This window comes from Cnephaeus nilssonii (genome assembly GCF_951640355.1).
Source record: "Cnephaeus nilssonii genome assembly, chromosome: 1".
NCBI classification, from domain to species: Eukaryota; Metazoa; Chordata; class Mammalia; order Chiroptera; family Vespertilionidae; genus Cnephaeus; species Cnephaeus nilssonii.
The window spans coordinates 75,249,744-75,271,018 of NC_137072.1; the positions used below are offsets into that span (position 1 = coordinate 75,249,744).

A 21,275-nucleotide genomic window follows, 5' to 3' on the forward strand; every position below is an offset into this window, starting at 1 on the left:
AAGGCCTCAAGCCTCTGTTTGAGGCTCGGGCCCTGGGCAGGGACCCCCAGCTGGCTCCACCCCCAGCCAAGGCTGCAAACCTCTGGCTGAGGCTTGGGCCCTGGGCAGGGACCCCCAGCTGGCTCCAATCGCCTGCAGGGACCCCTAGCTGGCTCCGCTCACGGGCTCCACCCCCCGCCAAGGCCTAAAGCCTCTGGCAGAGGCTTGGGCTCTGGGCAGGGACCCCCAGCTGGCTCTATCGCCCAGCTCCATCCAAGGCCAAGGCCGCAAGCCTCTGGTCGAGGCTTGGGCTCTGGGCAGGGACCCCCAGCTGGCTCCGATCGCCAGCAGGGACCCCCAGCTGGCTCTATCGCCCAGCTCCATCCAAGGCCAAGGCCGCAAGCCTCTGGTCGAGGCTTGGGCTCTGGGCAGGGACCCCCAGCTGGCTCCGATCGCCCTCAGGGGACCCCAACTGGCTCCGATCGCCAGGCTCCGCCCCAATGGCCAAGGCTGCAAGTCTCTGGCCAAGGCTTGGGCTCTGGGCAGGACCCCCAGCTGGCTCTGATAGCCCCACTCCGCCCCCAGCCAATGCCGCAAGCCTCTGTTTGAGGCTCGGGCCCTGGGCAGGGACCCCCAGCTGGCTCCCATGGGGTGGGGAGGCTCCACCCCCAGCCAAGGCTGCAAGCCTGTGGCTGAGGCTCGGGCCCTGGGCAGGGACCCCCAGGTGGCTCTGATCTCCTGTAGGGGACCCCAGCTGGCTCTGATCACCTGTGGGGGACTCCCGCTGGCTCCGATCTTCCCCTCTGATCTTCGGCTCCAATAGCCCTGTTCTAACAACCGGTGATCTCCGAGGCTGCAGCCATCTTGGTTAGGTGTATTTGCATATTTGCTTTCTGATTGGCTGGTGGGCGTGGCTGGTGGGCGTGGCTTGTGAGTGTAGCAGAGTGATGATTTGCATAGTACTGTTTTATTAGATAGGATTCTCAAAAATATAACAGAAAGTAACCTAAATTCTTTTCAGAATTATGTGGTCTGGGAAAATATTTGTCATTAAAGCTTGAGTTTGGTTTAAATGGGCATGTTTTTAGAGTTATCAGAATCCTATCTAATAAAAAAGTAATATGCAAATCAACCATCACTCCAACACACAAGATGGCCACCCCCATATGGTCAAAGATGGACACCACCATGTGGACACAAAATGGCCACCACAAAATGGCCTGCAGGGGAAGACAGTTGGGGGGGGACCCAGGCTTGCAAGGGAGAGCAGTTGGGGGGACCCAGGCCAGCAGGGAAGGGCAGTTGGGGGTGACCAGTACTGCAGTGGAGGACAGTTAAGGGTGACCAGGCCAGCAGGGGAGGACAGTTAGGGGCAATTGGGCCATCTGGGGAGCAGTTAGGCATCGATCAGGCTGGCAGGGGAGTGATTAGGGGGTGATCAGGCTGGCAGGCAGGTGAGCAGTTAGGGGCAATCAGATAGGCAGGCAGGTGACTGGTTGGGAGCCAGCAGTCCTGGATTGTGAGAGGGATGTCCGACTGCCCATTTAGGCCCAATCCCACCGGCAGTCAGATATCCCTCGAAGGGTCCCAGATTGGAGAGGGTACAGGCTGGGCTGAAGGACACCACCGAATTTCGTGCACTGGGCCTCTAGTTAACTATAATACTTTTACTCTACTTGGGTTTATTAGTCAAATAAATACATGTTATGTTGTTGCAAACTTGTTGTTGCAAGAAAAACAACTTGATATGGTAAAATTTTCATAAGTAATCTCAACATAATGTCAAGAACAAGTAAATTAAATGAATGTAAGTAAGATAAAAAGTTAATTTTTAGGTGAACTCTTTAGCAGTAATAATATATGTATTTAAAAATGGTTGCCTAAATTCTTTTGGTAAATTGAAATCTCATAACTTTGTTAGGTTGAATAAGTTAAATTCTTTAAATGTCTAGATTATTTTCAAATAAGATAAAATAATAAAACACTAATTACTTAACATAGATTTATTTACTTTTTGTTTCTTACTATAGACTAGAGGCCCAGTGCATGGAATACGTGCATGGAGCGGGGATAGGGGGGGGGGGGTCCCCTCAGCCTAGCCTGCACCCTCTCCAATCCTGGATCCCTCGGGGGATATCCAACTGCCGGTTTAGGCCCGATTCTGGGATGTACTGGCAGTGGGACATTCCTCTCACAATCAGGGACCACTGGCTCCTAACTGCTCACCTGTCTGCCTGCCTGCCTGATCACCCCTAACTGCCCCCCCCCTACTGGCCTGGTCACTCCCAATTACCCCCCCTCCCGCCGGCCTAGTTGCCCCCAACTGCCCACCTCACCGGCCTGGTCATCCTTAACTGCCCCCCCTGTCAGCCTGGTTGCCCCCAACTGTCTCCCCCTCCGGTCTGGTTGCCCCTAACTGCCCCCTGCCAGCCTGATTGCCCCTTACTGCCCCCCCACTGCTGGCCTGGTCACCCCCAACTGCCCCCCCCCCCCCCCCGGCTAGCCTGGTCATCCTTCACTGGCCCCTTCTGCCAGCCTGGTCACCCCTCACTGCCCCCCCGTGGGTCTGGTCGCTCCACACAGCCTGCTGCTCAGTCATTTGGTCACCCCTCACTAACCCCCCCTGCTGGCCTAGTCACTCCAGCAGCCTGCTGCTCTGTTGTTTGGTCACCCCTTACTAATCCCCCTGCCAGCCTAGTCGCCACACGCAGCCTGTTCGGTCACCCGTTCAGCGATGGTCACTTAAGCTTTTATATATATAGATAAACTAAAGGCATTTGAGTCTATTAGTGACCATGTCTTCTGCCACATTAAAACAATTGTGTTGTGAGAAATAATGAAACATGTTCAGAAATATATCAATCTAAAAGAATACTGGAGTAACAAACAGTTCACAATTGCTTACTTCTTTTTTTATTTTTTTAAAATATATTTTATTGATTTTTTACAGAGAGGAAGGGAGAGGGATAGAGAGCTAGAAACATCGATGAGAGAGAAACATCGACCAGCTGCCTCCTGCACACCCCCTACCGGGGATGTGCTCGCAACCAAAGTACATGCCCTTGACCGGAATCGAACCTGGGACCCTTCAGTCTGCAGGCCGATGCTCTATCCACTGAGCCAAACCGGTTTTGGCTCACAATTGCTTACTTCTTAATTTTTACTAGAAAATAAGTTTTTTAAAGATTAAGAATTCTAACATATCTAATTAAAGCTATAGAAATGGAGAAAACAACTGTCTGTATAAGCAAACTGGAACATGTTTTGACTTAAAAAAAAGGTACGAAGTATGAAGATGTTTCATTAAAGGAAATAAAGCTATTTTGTCCTGATTATTTCTGAATCGGTTAAGAGAACAAGAGACAAACTGAAAGGGTCACAGAAAGTTGTAGAAAGTTTATGAAAAGAAAACTTGAGAAAGGAAATTTTATGTGTGATCAAGCTGGGTAAGATTGAATGAGTTTATTAGAAGTTTTTAATTAAGCTTTAATATCAATAGTGCATTAAACTTAATATTATTTAATCTGTTTTAAAGGGCAAAGTTTTCTTAGACTATTGGTCTGCTACTGACAAGACATTGTGAAAACGTTTTCTGTCTAGCAAGAAAAGGTACTGTGTTTTATCAAAATGAGTTTGAGTTTTATGTTGTTTTAATCAGATTATTTACTACTTAAAAAAAACACACTGAAACTCCTCAATAATTAAATCACATGTTTGCTAACAATTATGTAACCTTCTGTACTGTCTTTGAAATCTTTAAGTGTGAATATGTTCCCCACTTGGGGCATACCTTCCACAATCTCTAGTGATTGAGGCACCCACTTCACTGAACAAATCATACAAGATTTGAAGGACAGCCTTGCATACTTCTTGGAATTATCACCCTCAATTATTAGGCAGGTTTGAGAGAACTACTAGAAAAACTGGATTCAAGCAGAAAAACTGAATGACCTGAGGGGGTGATTACAATTTTCATGACTCTTTGTTTGAAACATCGCTGATTCTTCTTTTTTTCCAGATATAAGCGGGAAAACAATTATTTTTACTAAACCTAGTTATGACTTAGAGCAATTTGGTAAATTATACCTTTGTAAACAAAATTGAAACTTTTTTTTTTTTTTTACTGCCTACTTAATTCCTCCAGAATAGGAAACTCGTAGTGAGTGTTCTCATCTTCACAGCAATATTATTACTTGCATAAATTCAATAAGAATCTGTTCTCCTGGTAACAGGACAAAACTGGAAACTGGTTATTTGCCAAGGCTTTGACTGGAATGTCATATTTGAAGAAGACAATCATAGATTCAGATGTGACCAGACAGATTTAAGGAAGCAGCCTTATCAGATGAGTAAAGAATGTCACTTTATGGCAGGGGCAGAAACCTCAAGGTTTTGGGAGGACATCAAAAAGAGAGGAACTCGTCTAAACCTATAGGTATTGCAGACGATGTCCGATGACAAGTCCTTGCCTTGGCTTTTCTGGCCTCAAGAGTTCTGTTAATGTTCAATCTGAAGATTCACTATGAAAAATTCTAGCAAAACTGATTTAAAAGAGCCTATATTGTTCATTACTATTCTTGCTTGACTTGTACAAATAATCAGACCAAGTTTATCAAAATTAGGCTTATTTTGTAAATAAATCAGTCTTAACTTGGCTATCTCTTAAAAATGGGGGATGATTTTAGAGAAATTATATTTCAATAATATACTTTTTATGGATATTAGATTCTAGTGCTGCTCATTTGTCTTTTAAGGTGTTTGCCTTCTACCCGTAAACTGTACTGGATATTAAATTCTTTTTGTTTTCTCCAATATCAGGTTATGACTCTCCAAACTAACATTTCTAATTTTTCTCCCACCCTTTCTTTGACTTGGTGTCACTGAGAACTAATCTGCCCTTTTCCCAAGGCCATGCAAACTAAAATTGGACAGCTTAATATAGATTTAAGAGAAATCACCACAACATCTTATACAGGAACAACCTTTGTGTCTGCTGCAGTAAGATCACCAGAAACATTCAAACTGATGCCCAGGAGAATCTACGAGATTGTCACTGCCTGCCTTCACGCCATCTAAAGATGCTTTGAGACAGACATCTAGAAATCTTCTTGACTGGCTGCCTTCACAACTCAGAAACTGGGATTTCTGCTCCAATCAATGACCACTGATTTTCTTGGGTTTCCATAGAGACATTTCTCTTTAAATATCTGATTGTTTGACTCATAGGTTAACTTTGAGAGCCCACCTATATTACTGCCTCCTGAAATGAGAGTGGTTTAATGATCTATGAAGCTATCAACCCAACTTCTGAAATGTGAAACTCCTTAGGAAGTTTCAGAGGAGAAAATATAGGGGTTTAGAACAGGTCTCCCTGAAATGTATGACTTTGGCATGTTAATTATTTTGAGCTGAAGGTAAACTCACAAGAAACTTTTATCTCTTACTTCAAGAATTTAAATTAGGAGCTTTCCCACAATAGGAGTTATTACTAGAAATAACTTTTTGTGACCTATCTTACAGGGCAGGAAAATTTTCTAATTTCTTTTCTTTTTTTAAAAAATTCTAATCCTATATAATAAAAGCCTAATATGCTAAGAATCTGGTTGTCCAGTCATCTGTTCAACCAATCAAAGTATAATATGCTAATGATATGCTAAGGCCACTCAACCACTCGCTATGATGTGCACTGACCACCAGAGGGCAGACACTCCAAGTGGTAGGTTAGCTTGCTGCTGGGGTCTGGCCAATTGGGACTGAGCAAGTTGGGCCAGACATGCCCTGGAGGCCTCCCACAGTCCCTCCCCCCCCCGCAACTGGCCAACCTCCCACGTCCCTCCCCAGCCCTGATTGTGCACTGGTGGGTCCCTCAACACCAGTGGGGTCCCTTGGCCTGGCCTGCACCCTTTCACAATCCAGGACCCCTCGGAGGATGTCCAAGAGCCGGTTTCGGCCAGATCCTTCAGTCCAGGCCAAGATACCCCACTGGTGCATGAATTCATGCACCGGGCCTCGTTTCTAAATATCTGCTCTTGTTATCATCTTACAATGACCCTTTGAAACACTCAAGGAAACTTATCTCATCCTTAGCTCAAAATGCTACATATTAGTAGACTTCATTTAACTTTCTGTCCCTGAACTTCTCATGTATGACTCTTATATGGGGTTCCCATGGTTACATATGTATTAAATTTGATTATTTTATCTTATTAATTGGTATCATGTCTATTTAATTATTAGACCAGCCAAGATAAATTTGAGGGTAGAGGAAAGTATCTTTCTCCCCAGAACTGAAATAGTAGAAAGTGAGCTGACTACAGAGTGGTGATCAGAGCAGAAACTCATGACTGCAGTGGACCAGCACAGGTATAACTATTTTCATGGCTTTAGATCAGGGGGTGGGGAACATTTTTTTTTTTTGCCAAGGGCCATGTGAATATTTATAACATTATTAGAGGGCCATACAAAATTATCAGCTTAAAAAGTCACCTGCTATATTTGGTCAAACATTTAATTAATTTGCTCCTAATGCCTTGATAGAGAAGACCAAAAGTATTTCTGGGGCTTTCATTGGCCTGTGGGCCAGACCTTCCCCACCCCTGCGTTAGATCTTTAGAACCTACCCCTAAAGTACCAGTCCCCTCTTCTAGATGGCGCTAAGGAAGATTCCTGGGGTCAGTTTTACATGGGAATTTCATCCCAGTCTCTACAAATGGAGGCAGAAGCCATTAGGTAGGTTGAAATTATTCTTTTCAGAATTGACTCAAATTGAACTAGATGTTCTTATCAGAGACAGAACTATAGGGAGCTAGTGAAGAAAAAGATAAGATCATGATGTAGGAATTCAATTGGGGTTTGTTTCTTTTTCTTTTTACTGTTTGAAAAGGCAGTTTATTTATTTATTTTTTATATATTATTATTATTCTGGTGTGGTGAGATGAAAGACAGGAGATGATGGCACTGGAAAGACAGTTGGTGATATTTGCAGGTCCCAGGAGGAGGGAAATGCCAGGCCATGGGGACCACGGGCAAAGGCTGGGGTGGGTCAGGAGGCAGGGGAAATAAGCACTAGAGCCTATGCCATGGTTTCCACTGGAAGGCCCAGGACTGGCTGGTGGAAATAACTCCAATGGCTGGCTCTGGGCAGAGGGAGGGACCTGGCTGTCTAGTACATACCTTCCTGTGCTCAGTTGTCTGGGAGCTGACTAGCCCTGGGAGAGGCAGTCCCCCCAGGGTCGGAAGGCCCAGATGGCAATGCATAAGAATGCAAATGATAAAAGACATGGTCAACACACACATCCAAACACAGGCCTCAGTTCCCCATCCATGAAGGGAGGGTCCTATGTGGCCTTCCTAGGTCCAGCTCTACACTCTCTGGTCCAGCCAGCTCTGGGCTTTCTCAACTCTGATACCAGTTGACACAGCCAGGCCAAGGCTCAGTCCCCACCCCTGATCCTGTTTTTCAAGGCCAGGCAGCCCCACAGTCCCGCAGTCCTTGCATGGCCTCAGTGCCTGGTGGAGGAGATGGCTGGGGGCTGGCCGAGGTTATAGGATGAAGCAGTCTCTATAAATGGCACAGGAGGATCTGGGTGGAAATAACAGAGAGTTGTTTGCAAAGGGAAGGACAGGAGGTAATCGAGGCAAAGCACAAACTGTCAACCCCCAGAACAAGGACGAGGCTCCCAATGCCCACATGGGGTGGTAATCAGGCGCTCAGATCCTGCAGGATCCGAGAGACGGGCTGGTGATTCATGCTGAAGGTTACACAGCCCAGAACACTTCTGGAAATAAACACACTTTTATAAACACAAGAACATCCTGAGAAGGCAGCAAAACAGGATCGGGAGACAAATCTCACACCCCAGGTAGGGGACCACCCCCATCAGATGGCAGGCAGCCCAGCTCCCACTGCCCTCTTCACCACGGCGGATCCATCCATCTGCAGCCATGCTGAGCAGCCTGGTTTGTGTTCATGGGAGGACAGGCGGTCTGATAGAGATTTACGGGGCCTCCCTGTGTCTAGCCAGAGAAATGGAACCTGCAGGCTGTGCTGATCCTGTCTCCAGGAAGAACAGTGGCTAACTGGCCGTCCCTTTCAGGACTTTCTGATAGAAGTCTTATAACAATACTCCTAAATCCAAGCCCAAAACTTCCTACTTGCCATAGCTGTGGCTTCTCTCCACGCTCTGAGGCCAATTCTGCCAAAAATTAGAAGGAAGGGGGAAGAACTGAGACCAAACTAGGGGTGATGCAGAGAGCTTAAAGGTATTTAGCTGTTACAGACCTTTTCTATGGGGTTGTGTGAATAGGTTCTTGGGTTAGTTAGCTTGGGTTCAAATTTCAAGTCAGCCACTTAGTGGCTGTAAATTATCTAGCCTACTGGGTTTCTATTCTTTTCTTTTAAAATTAAATTATAGTATTAATTCATAGGCTTATTGTGAGAATGAAAAGAGATAATCTATAAAAAGTGCCTAGCATAGCCCTTATTAAACATTAGATAATATTACAAATATTTAGCTATGATTTAGCAGTTTTGCAAATCAAGTGTGGGACTGTTTCTTAGGACCAAAATCCTCATATCCCAGGTTTCTCACTTTTTCCCCCATATCTGAACCTACATCTGGTTATCTTTCCTCTCACGTAGGAATCAGACTTGCTATTTTTCCGTCTGGAAATTAGTCCCGTTTCTGAGCTCCAGGCTTGTAGCAACACCTCTACCACTTGCTTGGCTCTTTCTCACCCTATCTGCCAGCTGTCAATGTAAAGCCTGGCTCTTGGGGTGCCACAAATTCTCCTGCGCTCCAATTCCTGACTCCACACACCCACCTGTCTACTACCCTGTTTCCTCTACTCCATTGTCCTATCACTTTTTGCCTATTTGCTGTGTGATTATTATTCTTTTATTAAAAAAATCAATTCAAGTCTAGATCATTTTAAATATTAAGAATATGCCTTCTGGAAAGGGTTTATGACTAGCCCAAGTTCTATCATGCCTTACCACAGAGCTTCTTCTTATAGCTGGATTCCAACAGGTGTCCTCCCACCTGCTGACCAAGTTTCAGAACACGGTTCTAGGACATATGTCCACATGATAAATATGAAAACCACACATAACTTCACATAAACGGTTTGGCATATAGTAGGTATTCTGTAAGTTTTACCATCTCTCTTCGTATTGTCATTGTTGGTGCTGCAGATGCATCAGGAAAGAAAGAGCCCAGTAACTAGGAACAAATTAATGTGGCACCAGAAACAAGGCTGACTTCTATAAAATAAGTTTGCTATTAATATTTTTTTCAAAATATTCTTTAATTGGCCAAGGTTTTAAAGTAGAGAATTCAGGAAGGGTTAAGTGATGAAACTTGAACCTACATATTGATTTCATCTTGGAGAAGTATACCCACTGAGGAGGAAAGGAATCAAAACAATAAGAGGAAAATGTGATTGAGCAGTCTTCCTGCCAGCTCATACTTGCTTGAATTCAAGGGGGAAATTACCCACAAAGTAAATAAACCCAAAAAGAATAGAGCCATAATGTGAGAATTTTCAAAAGAATTTATAAAATTTTCACCGCCATTTTTTAGAAGTATAGTAATACTACACTAATTTTTGTTGACTCCTGTGGTTAAGAAAATATGAATTATAATCTCTTTTACATGTAGTTTACTACTTTCAAATGTGCAGGATTGTTCAAATATTTGATAAGTCTAATTTGTTATTAACATGATAATTTATAGGCCAACAACTTCTGTTTTGTTTTTAGCTTTAAAGCTAATTCAACAATTGGATAGCAGGAACATATCTACTAATTTGATATTACCAAAGTCTGAATTCAAAAAATTTTCTTTTACTGCTATTAAATAAAGATGTTGAGATTTGTAAACCATTTAAAATTTCTGACATTTCAAAGTACCCTAAAGTAATTGTTACTAAAACATTGTGGTTATGTCTTTCTTTTCTGATAAGACTCTCAGGGACATTTCATGAGTAAGACAAGACTTTATTGAGTTTTATTTTTTAAGACTTGTTAAAGAGAAAACCACAGGCTCAAAATGGAGTCACTTTGTGCTTAAGAACATGACACTGAACCTAGAGTTAATAATACCTGACTGAATTGCAATTTCAACTTCTCCACATCTGTATTTTATTAAATCAGTCTGGAACTTTCTGGTTAGTATTAATGAGGTAATCTGTCTGTGATCCCTCTTCATTCCCCAAAGGAAGCCAGAGGCAATCTGCCTGGTGAGACCCCCCCCCCACACACACACTTTCCCCTAAGGGAAGGTAACCTTGCCAGAAACAATCCTTTCTTTTCTTTTGCCAATAACTTTCTTTTCCTACCCACTTTCTGCCTATAAAAGCCTTCAATATCCCTAGCCAGTTTGGCTCAGTGGATAGAGTACTGACCTGCAGACTGAAGGGTCCTGAGTTTGATTCTGGTCAAGGGCACATATCAAGTCACAGGCTTGAGCCCCTGGTTGGAGTGTGAGTGGGAGGCAACCAATCCATGTATCTCTCTCACATCAATGTTCCCCTCTCTCTGTCTCTCCCCCTTCTCTTCCACTTTCACTAAAAATGAATGAAAAAAATATCCTCGGGTGAGGATTAACAAAAAAAGCCTTCAATATTACAGGGCTTCTAGGAGCAACTTTGTACTTGTTACAAGGAATGCTGCCCTTTTCATGAATCAATTAATAAAGCAAAGTAGATTTCCAAATTTGCTTGGTTGGAGTTTTGTTCTTTAACAATAATCTTACCATACTACCCAGCAATTACACTTCTAAGTATTTATCTAAACTGTGCATCAATGTTAATAATAGCTTTATTTGAAATTTCAGAAATTGGAAGTACCCAAGATGTATTTCAATAAGTGAATGGATAAACTGTGGCCCATTCAGAAAATAGGATATTATTCAACAATAAAAAGAAATGAAATAACCTTAAAAATGGAAGTGTTATCATCATAATTAGCTAATTAATTCAATAAAGGAAAGAAAGCAAAGAGGAGTCTGATATTGTAAGCATGGTCACACAGCATTGCTCTTCCAAGGGGATTAACACTCCTCCCTTCCCCCACCCAGCACTGGATTGTTGGGAGGAGAAGGGGAAGATAGGCGCATTGGAAGTAGAAGTTGGGGTAACACAGGGGAGGTGCTTACTTGTCAGTCTAGCCTGGAAAACAATTGAGTGGCTAGGGAGTAGACCCATCAGAAGCATGCAAAATCTTGGAAAGTTAATTGATTAGTTTGAAGAAGCTCCTGGTTAAAATCTCCAGACAAAGGGTTCTCTCTCTCTTGTTCTCCTCTTGCTTCGTGACACACACTTGCCCATGCTTTTGTGTGTTCTTTCTCCATAGCCATGTGGCCTTAGCAACCTCATGGCCCATGGCCATGTGGACTTCACAAGGTGGATGCTGGACTGGACCGGACTTTAATGTGGAGCAGAAACTATGGACAGTGGCCCTGCTGAAGACAAGATTGGACTTCTTCCATGGCAGGATGGTCAGAGATGGTACCTTGGAGAGGAACCCCTCCTTAATTTTACCTCATCAATAAAGCTTTCCAAGAAACTCATCCCCCTCCATTGGGGCCTCAGAAAATTCATTTCTTCTCACACCCCCAAAACTCCACTCCTGATGATAACAGAAGAACCTTAAATGTGCATTACTAAGTCAAAGAAGCCAGTCTGAAAAGCTTACTTATTGTTTGGCTGCAACCACATGACAGTCTGGAGAAGGCAAAACTATAGAGAAATAAAAAGATCCCTGGCTGTCAGGAGTTCAGGGAAAGAGGGTGGAAGGAGAGTGGATGAAAAAAACAACAGTTCTATGGAAAGTAATCTCACCATGTGATCTGGTCATAAATTGCCGGGGGTGAACAGCAGACCCTGAGTGACGGATGAATGCATCACTCTGACACACTGTTTGCTGTGAAAGAGGGGGCTAAGGAACTGCCTGGCTAAAGCAACCAGACAGCTCAATTGCCTGCTTCCTTAGACTTTTATCGTAACAGCAGTTTAAGGTAAAGTTCATCTTTTAGATACAATCAGTAGGGTAAGTAATTTTGGGAGGACACATGTGTTTGTAATGTCCTTTAAGCAAGGACACCCAAAGATTAAGCATAAGGGTTCCAGTAAACACCCGGGGGTCTGCACGTGCACAGACTCATTTGGAAAGGTCAAGGAATAATTAGGGGCGCCGCCTTCGACACTCCCCTAAGTCGGAATTCCGATAAAGAGGGCAGGCAGCTTTCCACACACTTCCCTTTTCTCCTAATGTCCTCCTTACAAACTTTCCAACCAAGTCTCCTATGCTCCCCAACAATAAATTCCTAACTGGGCAGATCATGGCGGTTTGACAGACCTCAGACACATAACTTCTTGACTAAAAGGCTTACCTTTGCCTTAAGCAAGCCCTGTCCATTCTTTCTGTGCATCCAGGTTAACATACCTTTGAAAAAGCATAGAGGGGATAAATAGTGATGGAAAAAGTAAGATAAAATAAAAAAGAGAGCACGTAGTGTTGTTAACTACACTGTAATTCAATCTCTGACTTGTTTTCTCCCACCTCTATGTAATCTTCCTTAGGTCCCTCTTTCATTTTAAATGCATAAAAAAAGCTGCAAAATGGTTATTCTCCAGAGCATTTGCGATCTTGCTTCCAACATATACTGTCAGTTTGGCTCAAATAAACTGTTATAAAAATTCTCTACAGGTTTGGATGTTTCTTACATCAGCAACAGGTAGATGGATAGGTGGAACACAAGAGATTTTTTAGATGAGTAAAACTATTCTGTATGATACCATAATGGTAGATGCATGACATTACGCATTTGTCAATAATCATAGAACTTTACAATACAAAAACAAACCCTGATGTAAAATATGGACTTTAATACTAATGTGTCAATATTGGTTCTTCAATTCTAGCAAATGTACCACACTAATGCAAGATGTTAATAAATGGGGCAAACAATACAGGAGAGAAAACCTTTTTGTACTATTGGCTCAAATTTTTGTAAACTCAAAACTGTTCTTAAAATAAATAAATTATTTTAATGATAATATTTTAAAGTGCTCGGTCACACTGCCACTTATTTTTTTATTATTAATTTTGAAATCATGTCATTTATAAAACAAAAGCTAGGATCCTCAAACTTGACCCAAAAGAAGTGTGTGGTACAGAAGGAAAAGAAAAAGCTCAATGATCACTATTAAGGAACAACTGTTGTCTTAGAAACATTTTATCACACAGACATATACATTCCACATTGTTTTCAGTGTTTTAGAATATGACAGCAGCAGTATGGTAGGTATGATAGCAGATCTGCTCTAAGAGTCAAGATAAACATTTAAAGATGTAGGTGCTTATCTGGAATTTTTTGTTCTGGGTTGAGTGTACTAGTACAAAGGAGGAAAGGTCAGACCAGGACTCAAACATTTTGTAATTTCTTTTGTACTCACTGCTAATGGAGAAGAGTGGAGGTTAAGCTGGATATTTTGCTTATTTTATTTTATTTTTTTTAGAAGTGAATTCTTTTCAGTTAGAAGATTTTCTAAGGCTAAAGGTGTTTTGGCCTTTGGTGGTTGCCAGCATCACATTATTTAAAGCATTTGTAACATCCCTACAGCCAGTTGCTTATAACTGAAAGATAAGAGAGATGGTCAGAAGGTAATACCTGTTCAGATTAGCTTATGCCCACATGCTAACTTTTTGGATGAAAGATTATTTTTGGTAAACAAAAAAGAAAGCTTCACAAATCCTCATAATTAAAAACTAATAATTAAAAAATATAATTAAGCTATGCAATAGGGTTAAAATTATAGTCCATGTTATATTTTCATATTTGAAGATTAAATGTTGTAATACATTTTATTTCACACAAGTAAATATAAAAATTAAAATGACCAACTACACAAACCAAATAATATAAAATGTAAACTTGAGCCCCTGAGTTCTCATGCTCCACCTTGATTTTTCATCAAGAAATGTTCTATTTCTCAGAAACAACTTAACCGTTCTTTTTTACTTTAGATAGGGCTGGATATTAATGGCTTCAATAAGCAACTACTATAGTTCTCTTAATTTCTTTTTTTATTTTTTAAATATATTTTTTATTGATATCAGAGAGGAAGGCAGAGGGAGAGAAGAAGAGATAGAAACATCAATGATGAGATAAAAATCATCCATTGGCTACCACCTGCACGCACCCTATTGGGAATTGAGCCCACAACCTGGGCATGTGCCCTTGACTGGAATCAAACTCAGGACCCTTCAGTCCTTAGGCCGGCACTCTATCCACTGAACCAAACCAACTAGGGCTTAATTTCTTATCTTTCTTGAACATCAGCCACTTTTATTTAGTTAGTATATATTTAATCCTTAGACTTTAGGTGCCATGCAGTGTGCTAATTATATAGTAGGACCTTTTATTAAGCCATATATAGTCTAATATATTCCCTAATAAGGAAGCTAGATAAGTAAATTTTAACTTCAGCACAGTGAAATAGGGCCAATTAATAGCTAGTAGAAAGCTTGAAGCTCGCTCAAAGGGATATTCAGTCCTACAAGTGTCACTAAAGGCCTTTCAAAGGAAGTGCAATCGAATGAAAACTGAGAGACAAATGAAAACTAATTAGGTTTGGAATTGAGTTGGAGGTATTGATGGAGATGGAGGTATGGTGGCAAGGAAGAATTTTTTCAACTAAAGACAGAGTAGGTATAGAGATGTAAAAAGAAAAGTGTAGGATCCATAGATTTCACAAACCCTTGGCCTTCTATTTTTCTCATCCTTTTATCTAAATTCCAATGGCATTAATGGGTAACTTTAACTGGAAATTCCATACTAAGCTTGGCATTAAGCATGTGATTTAGAGCAGAGAGAGGTGAGATTTTAAAAATAATAATCTAAAGGTGAATGATATTTACATTCTTTCCTTAGCTGTCATCTGTTTTTGATTTTCAGGACTGCTTAAGAGCTGAAAGCAAAGATTTTAGGTAGAAGATGTTTTCCAATTGACTTGTTAAGATACAACCAAGCACTACAAAGCCTTCTTTGACAATTCTTAGTAAGTTGAGCTAGGTCTCTGATTCAGGGTCCTTACCGCCCTCCTATTTCTTCCCTGTCATTTTCTTCTTTCCTCTCACTCCTCCAGCAAGTTTATTCTTTGAAGGTCAACCTTAACCATCTTATTATTCATCAGTGAGTAAGAGGCTTTTTCTTCCCAAGCTGTCGTACATTTTGCTCTAATCTTCTCCCTCATCTTCCCCTTCACTTCCTCTCCCTCCCTCTCCCCAGCCCACTGATTGCTATGGGCAGATCTAGGAATTTGATCCTGAGCCAAGATTGAAAAATAACAGCAGAGGCTTTCCACATCTCTGTATGAATGAGCATGACTGTGTGGGACTGAATGCATTTGCAGGTATGTATTCTATATTTGTGTTACTCCATTGCATCACAGACTCTAGAAAGCCAAGCCCACAAATTAATCTCCACCTCCTTCTCTGGCATTAGGAATAAAAGCTCCTCAGAAACATCCTAGATGCACAACTCATCTTTTTTTTTTTTTGCAGCTTAAAACCTGAATGGGGATTTGAGGAATACTACACTGAATCACTCAGTTTCCTTCACAGGATCATCTGGACAGGTTGTATTTTATTATTATTAACATTTTTATTTAGATTAACATATAGGAAATATAAATGCAAACTGTTTATCACAAAGCCGTTAAAAGGGAAATATAAAATCTTTATCAATACTTTATTCACTTAATAATGTAAAGCATTTACAACCTTTTTAAATCACGTGTGTGTCATTACAAATAACATCTAGCATTTATTGTAATGCTTTTCTGTGTAAAGAGCTTTAACATAAAACTGCAGTATCATAGTTACTTTGTAAATCCTGCTCACTAGACATGTTCTCCATTTTATTGATAAAGAAATACAGCAAGCCAGGTAGAAACAGAGTGAAGACTGACTTTTAACCTGGAGTTCACTTGCATGAAATCTGTCAGAAGCAGTCTATTATGACAATGGGACTTGCAAACCTTGTTACTATTAAGTGAGAGACAACAGATAAATACAGAAGAAATACAGGTCCTTGGTAAAATACTGACAGGTAGATCATTAGCAGTATAATACCTATTTTATCTAGGAGTCTTTAGTAAAACCTAGAAAGCCCAAAGTGACTTGAACTAACAACTTTAATGAATGGTTTTGAGCATTTACTTAATGACACAGTGCTGAGGCCCGGGATAAAATTATGTACAAAAGGATATTCTCAGCTTTTAGCCACTTTACCTAAACCTAGGTAAGTCCAAGATGATGAGGACTAAGTGAGCCTTATGCATATACTCACCATGGTATCCCAGCCCTTGACACTGTGCTTGGGGATGAAGTAGGTGCTCACATAGAGAATGTTTTCTGAATGAAAGGCAGATTGGGAGATGGAGAAAGGGAGGACAAATAAAAAAGGAAGAAAGAAAAAAAGAGACAGAAAAAAAGAAATATAGAAAAAAAATCTTTCTGAATTGAATTTATTAATCAGAGTTTTAACAAGGTTTTTGTTGGTGTCTCTAGACAACAGTAACCTATATACTCAGAAAATAAAATTGACCCTTTCCAACTGAAATATGTCCTTTGAGAAAGAACAGAGCAGATAGACAGTGTGTCCATACATTGTAATATAAGATAATTTACCCAAAAAAAAAAGTTAAACAAAGAAAGAGATGTTATTACATGCCGCTAGTTTAATTCCAAGTCCAAAATTGATCATGAAGGGGCAGCCAAAAGTCAAACAACTCTTCAATGATAAATCAGCTACTCCCAAATGATTATAAGCCAATTCTTTCAAACTTGGCAGAACACCAAGAAAGTTGTTTAGATGAATAAACAAATTAGTACGCAGGGCAAGTGATGCCTTTTATAAACATTTCTTCTAGTGAAAGATCTCATTTCTGAGAGTAAGGGAAGGTTTGGGGAACAAACAGATTTATTAACAAATCTGAATCTACTAAAAATATAATTTTGGTGAGATTACCTCTGATAAACCTGAGAGGGCAGTTTTAAAAGAGTTGAGTTTGCCCTTAAGGACTGGGATTATTTTCCCCGTTTGGTAAGAACAACCATGATTAGTGCTGTTCTGTGGTTTTCAAAACACATGATAAGCCATTCTTTGGTTAAAAACAAACAATAGAAAAACTCTTATATTGTGTCTCTCTTCTGTTGTGCAATCTGGGGCCTAAATGAAATGAATGTCATACTGGATTGTCCCAGAGAACTTTAGATAAGTAAACAGGGACAACATTCACTTTAGACATGCATAGATTGTATCCTCTCCAGGAGAAAACAGATCACTGACTATGAGTTTCTTCAGACAATTTTATATTAATATCCTTGGGAATTTTTAAACAACAAATATTTTCCCTGCTTGGAACAGATATATCATTACTATGTAATGTGTACTGTTACTGAGAGAGTCCAGGGTCTGGTTCTCCTACATTATCATATAGATGTGGCATAATAACAATAAAAGCTCATGCTTATTAAGCATTTATAATTGGCCAGGCTTATTCCCTCACTTAATTCCCAATAACTGTTTCAGGAAAGTACAATTATTATCATCCTCAATTTGTAGATAAAAAAAATGGAGCATAGTCAAATTAATTGGCCAGGGTCATACAATTTCAATTAGCAGAGCTAAGATTTAACCCAAGGTGGTCTACTTTAGAACCCATATTCTTAATAACTATTTTCTCTGCTATCTACACATTAATCATCTAAATTAATGTACATGTATAACCTTTAACACATATGTTTTTCATTATATGAGCATATTTAAGTATTTAAGTAACCATACCAATCATAAGGCAAAAATGTAACACACTTAATTATATAAGCAATAATATCCTATACAGCAATATTTAAAAAAGGGGAAATACAATAGATTTCTTTATCAACAATAAATTACTAGCTGTAAATCAGGAAAAGGCAATAGTTCTCATTGGCAAAATGGATCAAAATAATTAAGATAACCAATCTATACTAATAAGAGCCTAGTGCCATCACGACCTAAACGACCAGAAGGACAACCAGTCACCAGGAAGTGCATGGAGCACCTCTGGGTCCCTCCCTCGCGGCCCACAAGCCCCTATCACAGCAAGGTTGGCAGCAGGCAGGTGGGCATGGTGGCAGGGGGGTGGCGGGGCGAGGCGGGCGCAGCAAGGTCATTAGCCTCCGGGCCGGAGGCCTAACGACCTTGCTGCTGCCGTGGAGGCCCAGAGAGAGGCCCGGAGAGAGAGAGAGAGAAGGGCAGAGCCTGATCTGCAGCTGCTGTGGAGGTTGTGGATTAGGCCTGGAGATAGGCTCAGAGAGAAAGGCAGCTGTCAGTGGTGCCATTCTGGATTTCCCAGAAGAGCCAATGGCTGCCTAGGAGGCAGAGCTTTTGACGCTGACTGACATAGAAACCAATCAGAACCAAATCTGGGTAAACTTTGAGGAGCCAATGGTTGCCTAAGAGGCGGAGCTTGTGACACTGACTGGCATAGAAACTGACCAATCAGAACCTAATCTGGGTGAACTGCAAAGGCAGAACATAAGGTGGGGGCTGAGGAGGGGTTTTAAGGGCAACAGCTGTTTGGTGTAAGGTGTAAGAAAGCGGTTCAATTTTTTAATAACCAGTTTGGCAGCATAGTGCATATGGCTGGCTATCAGTCCAGATATAGGGATTATGTATTTTTGTCTGCCAAGAGCATCTCCTCCTGCTGAAAAATGCTCCCCCCGCCATTTAAGCAATCCTATCCTATATAATCTATACTAATAAAAGGGTAATATGCTAATTAGACTGGGTTGACCGTCCATCTTCTGGATATCCGACTTCCTTCCGGACAAAGCCATGGTGGTGGGGGCAGAGGCAGAGGTAGTTAGGGGCGATCAGACTGGCAGAGGAGGGCAGTTAGGGGCGATCAGGCAGGCAGGGGAGAGTAGTCAGGAATGATCAGGTTGGCAAGGGAGAGCAGTTGGGAGCAATCAGGCTGTCAGGGGAGCAGTTAGGGGTGACCAGGCAGGCAGGCAGAGAGGTTAGGGGCAATCAGGCAGGCAGGCAGGCAGGTGAGCGGTTAGGAGCCAGTAGTCCCAGATTGTGAGAGGGATGTCCGATTGGAGAGGGTGCAGGCTGGGCTGAGGGAATCCCCCTTCTGTGCACAAATTTCGTGCACCAGGCCTCTAGTAAATATATAAAATGTGAATATGGAAATTATAAAATATCTATGAAATACAAATTTAGAAAAAAATATATATATTCTTAGAAAAAATTGTAAGTAACTTCCAGTACTGGTGAGGATGTGAGAAAATAAGCAATTCCATATGTTGTGCAAATGTGTACAATATTTCAGTGATTTGTTAAAAAATATCAATATCTTACACATGCATAACTTTTATTTTGACAATTCCATTATTACTGCAAAGATAAGTGTGAAAATACATATGCTCAAAGACAGTCATTAAAATACTACTTATTTCAAAATAATTGGTAAACACAGGAATTTCCATCAGTAAATAATTATATCATCTATATTATATCCATACTATGGACTACTATGTTTCATTTATAAGACTAAAAACAGAATTTACATATTAACACAAAAATATGTTCACATTATGTAGTTCAGTGAGAAAATAGATTACAAATAAATGTAAAATGTGATATAAAATCTAGATTTTAATATATATTTAAATATTTGGAAGCATAAATACAATGCTATTAGGAATGGTTATCTCTTAATAGTATAATAAAGAGGGTACTTTTCTCTATGTTGTTTAATTTTTTTCAAAAATTGTGCCCAAAATTATACATTTATATGCACTTGTTTATATGTGTGCATAAATGTGTGTATATTTATTCTTTCTTGTGTAAGACAAATATGGTTGCACCTTCAATAAGTATCATGCAGGACAAACCTAACCTAATTGATAATGATGTCTGCTATTTCATAGAAACGTATGACTTACAAATAAGATTTTAAAATAAAACCTTTTAAGTCTGGCACAACATAAGTAAATAGCATTCATTTTCCTTCCTCTGGTGATTATAGAAAGAGGATATATGAACTTTTTACAGGAAGGCCAATGGGAAGGCTATTTTTGTATATTCAGTCAACATTTGGAGAGGTTCTTAACTAGGGCAGTGACCTTAACTATAGAAAATAGAGGAAAATGAGAGAGATAGAATCAATGGGATTTAATGTCAGGTGCTGGTAAGGAAGAGTTAGGAGGCAACATTTGAAAGTTTACATCTGTAATGTGTAGCTAGAAATTTAGTGAGGAAGACAGTACAAGAAGAAGACTTCAGTAATAAGTCAATGTTCTAATTATTTGCTTTCATTTGTAGGACACTTATCTTTCTAAAATTTTACCATCAGCTATTTCTTCCTTAGGGTTAATCCATTGTTATAGTATCTACTAATTTCATTTCCTCTCTCATGGATTAGAATTCTCTATGACTGGAAACACATTAGGAGGCTAAAAGAACAACTGCCTTCAAGAGCCTCCTGTTATAATACAAACTCTCTGAAAAACACAATAAAAGCTACAGCTGTCACGAATCTCTGAGTGTATAACTATCAGGCAGTTTTGGGCAAGGATGAATAAAAGAGAGGTCTAGAAGGACAAAATTAGTTGAGGTAGTTGAGGTACTATATAAAAAACTCAAAATGGGGTAATTTGGGGGCGAAATGGTAATGAAAGAAATGGAAAGTCAATGAAAGAAAATGTGCTTAATTAACAACTCTGTGATTAACTTTGAACATGAAATGGGTTGTAATGGGACCGGGAGATGAATTATCAACTGATAACCATTTGGTTTAACCTGATAATTTTTAGACAAGGCACTCAATAGGAGTGTTAACTACTATACTAATGATTAACTGAGAAAAGTAAAGGTAATATCTGTAGGAACCTTCTATACCCTGAAGAATCATGCCTTAAATATCAATTACAGTGTCATTAATTTCATCTCTTTTAAATATACTCACCAAGCATTTGAATTTTTCTATTAAATAAAAAATATTCAGGAACTAAGGAAACTGACTTTGAGATCTGGCAATAGATATCAAACGTGACCATCCACTTTATTGTTATTTAATGTAGACAAAGTTAATCAATTCTTTGCCAAAATATTGTTGTATTTCTGAACCTCTTAGTCTTTTTATATGCCCAGCAATTTTGACAGAAAAATTGAAGGCTCTATTATTTTCATTCATTGTGGAATTTATTATATACAAATATAATGTATAAGTATGAT

General features: G+C 40.3%; 1 protein-coding gene across 11 annotated transcripts in view; it reads left to right on the plus strand.

Annotated features, from left to right (window-relative positions):
- LOC307097927 (sulfotransferase 1E1-like) overlaps positions 1-21,275 on the plus strand; it is a 45,593-nt gene that overhangs the window by 8,114 nt on the left and 16,204 nt on the right. For 2 of the 11 annotated variants that reach the window (XM_079768228.1, XM_079768221.1), the window contains 4 exons: positions 3,515-3,588; positions 4,979-6,342; positions 6,627-6,708; positions 15,548-15,621. In XM_079768228.1, coding sequence (XP_079624354.1) covers positions 6,662-6,708; positions 15,548-15,621 — 121 coding nt within the window. In that variant the 5' untranslated portion in view covers positions 3,515-3,588; positions 4,979-6,342; positions 6,627-6,661. The other 9 variants (XM_079768225.1, XM_079768224.1, XM_079768227.1 and 6 more) reach the window with 8 other exon arrangements.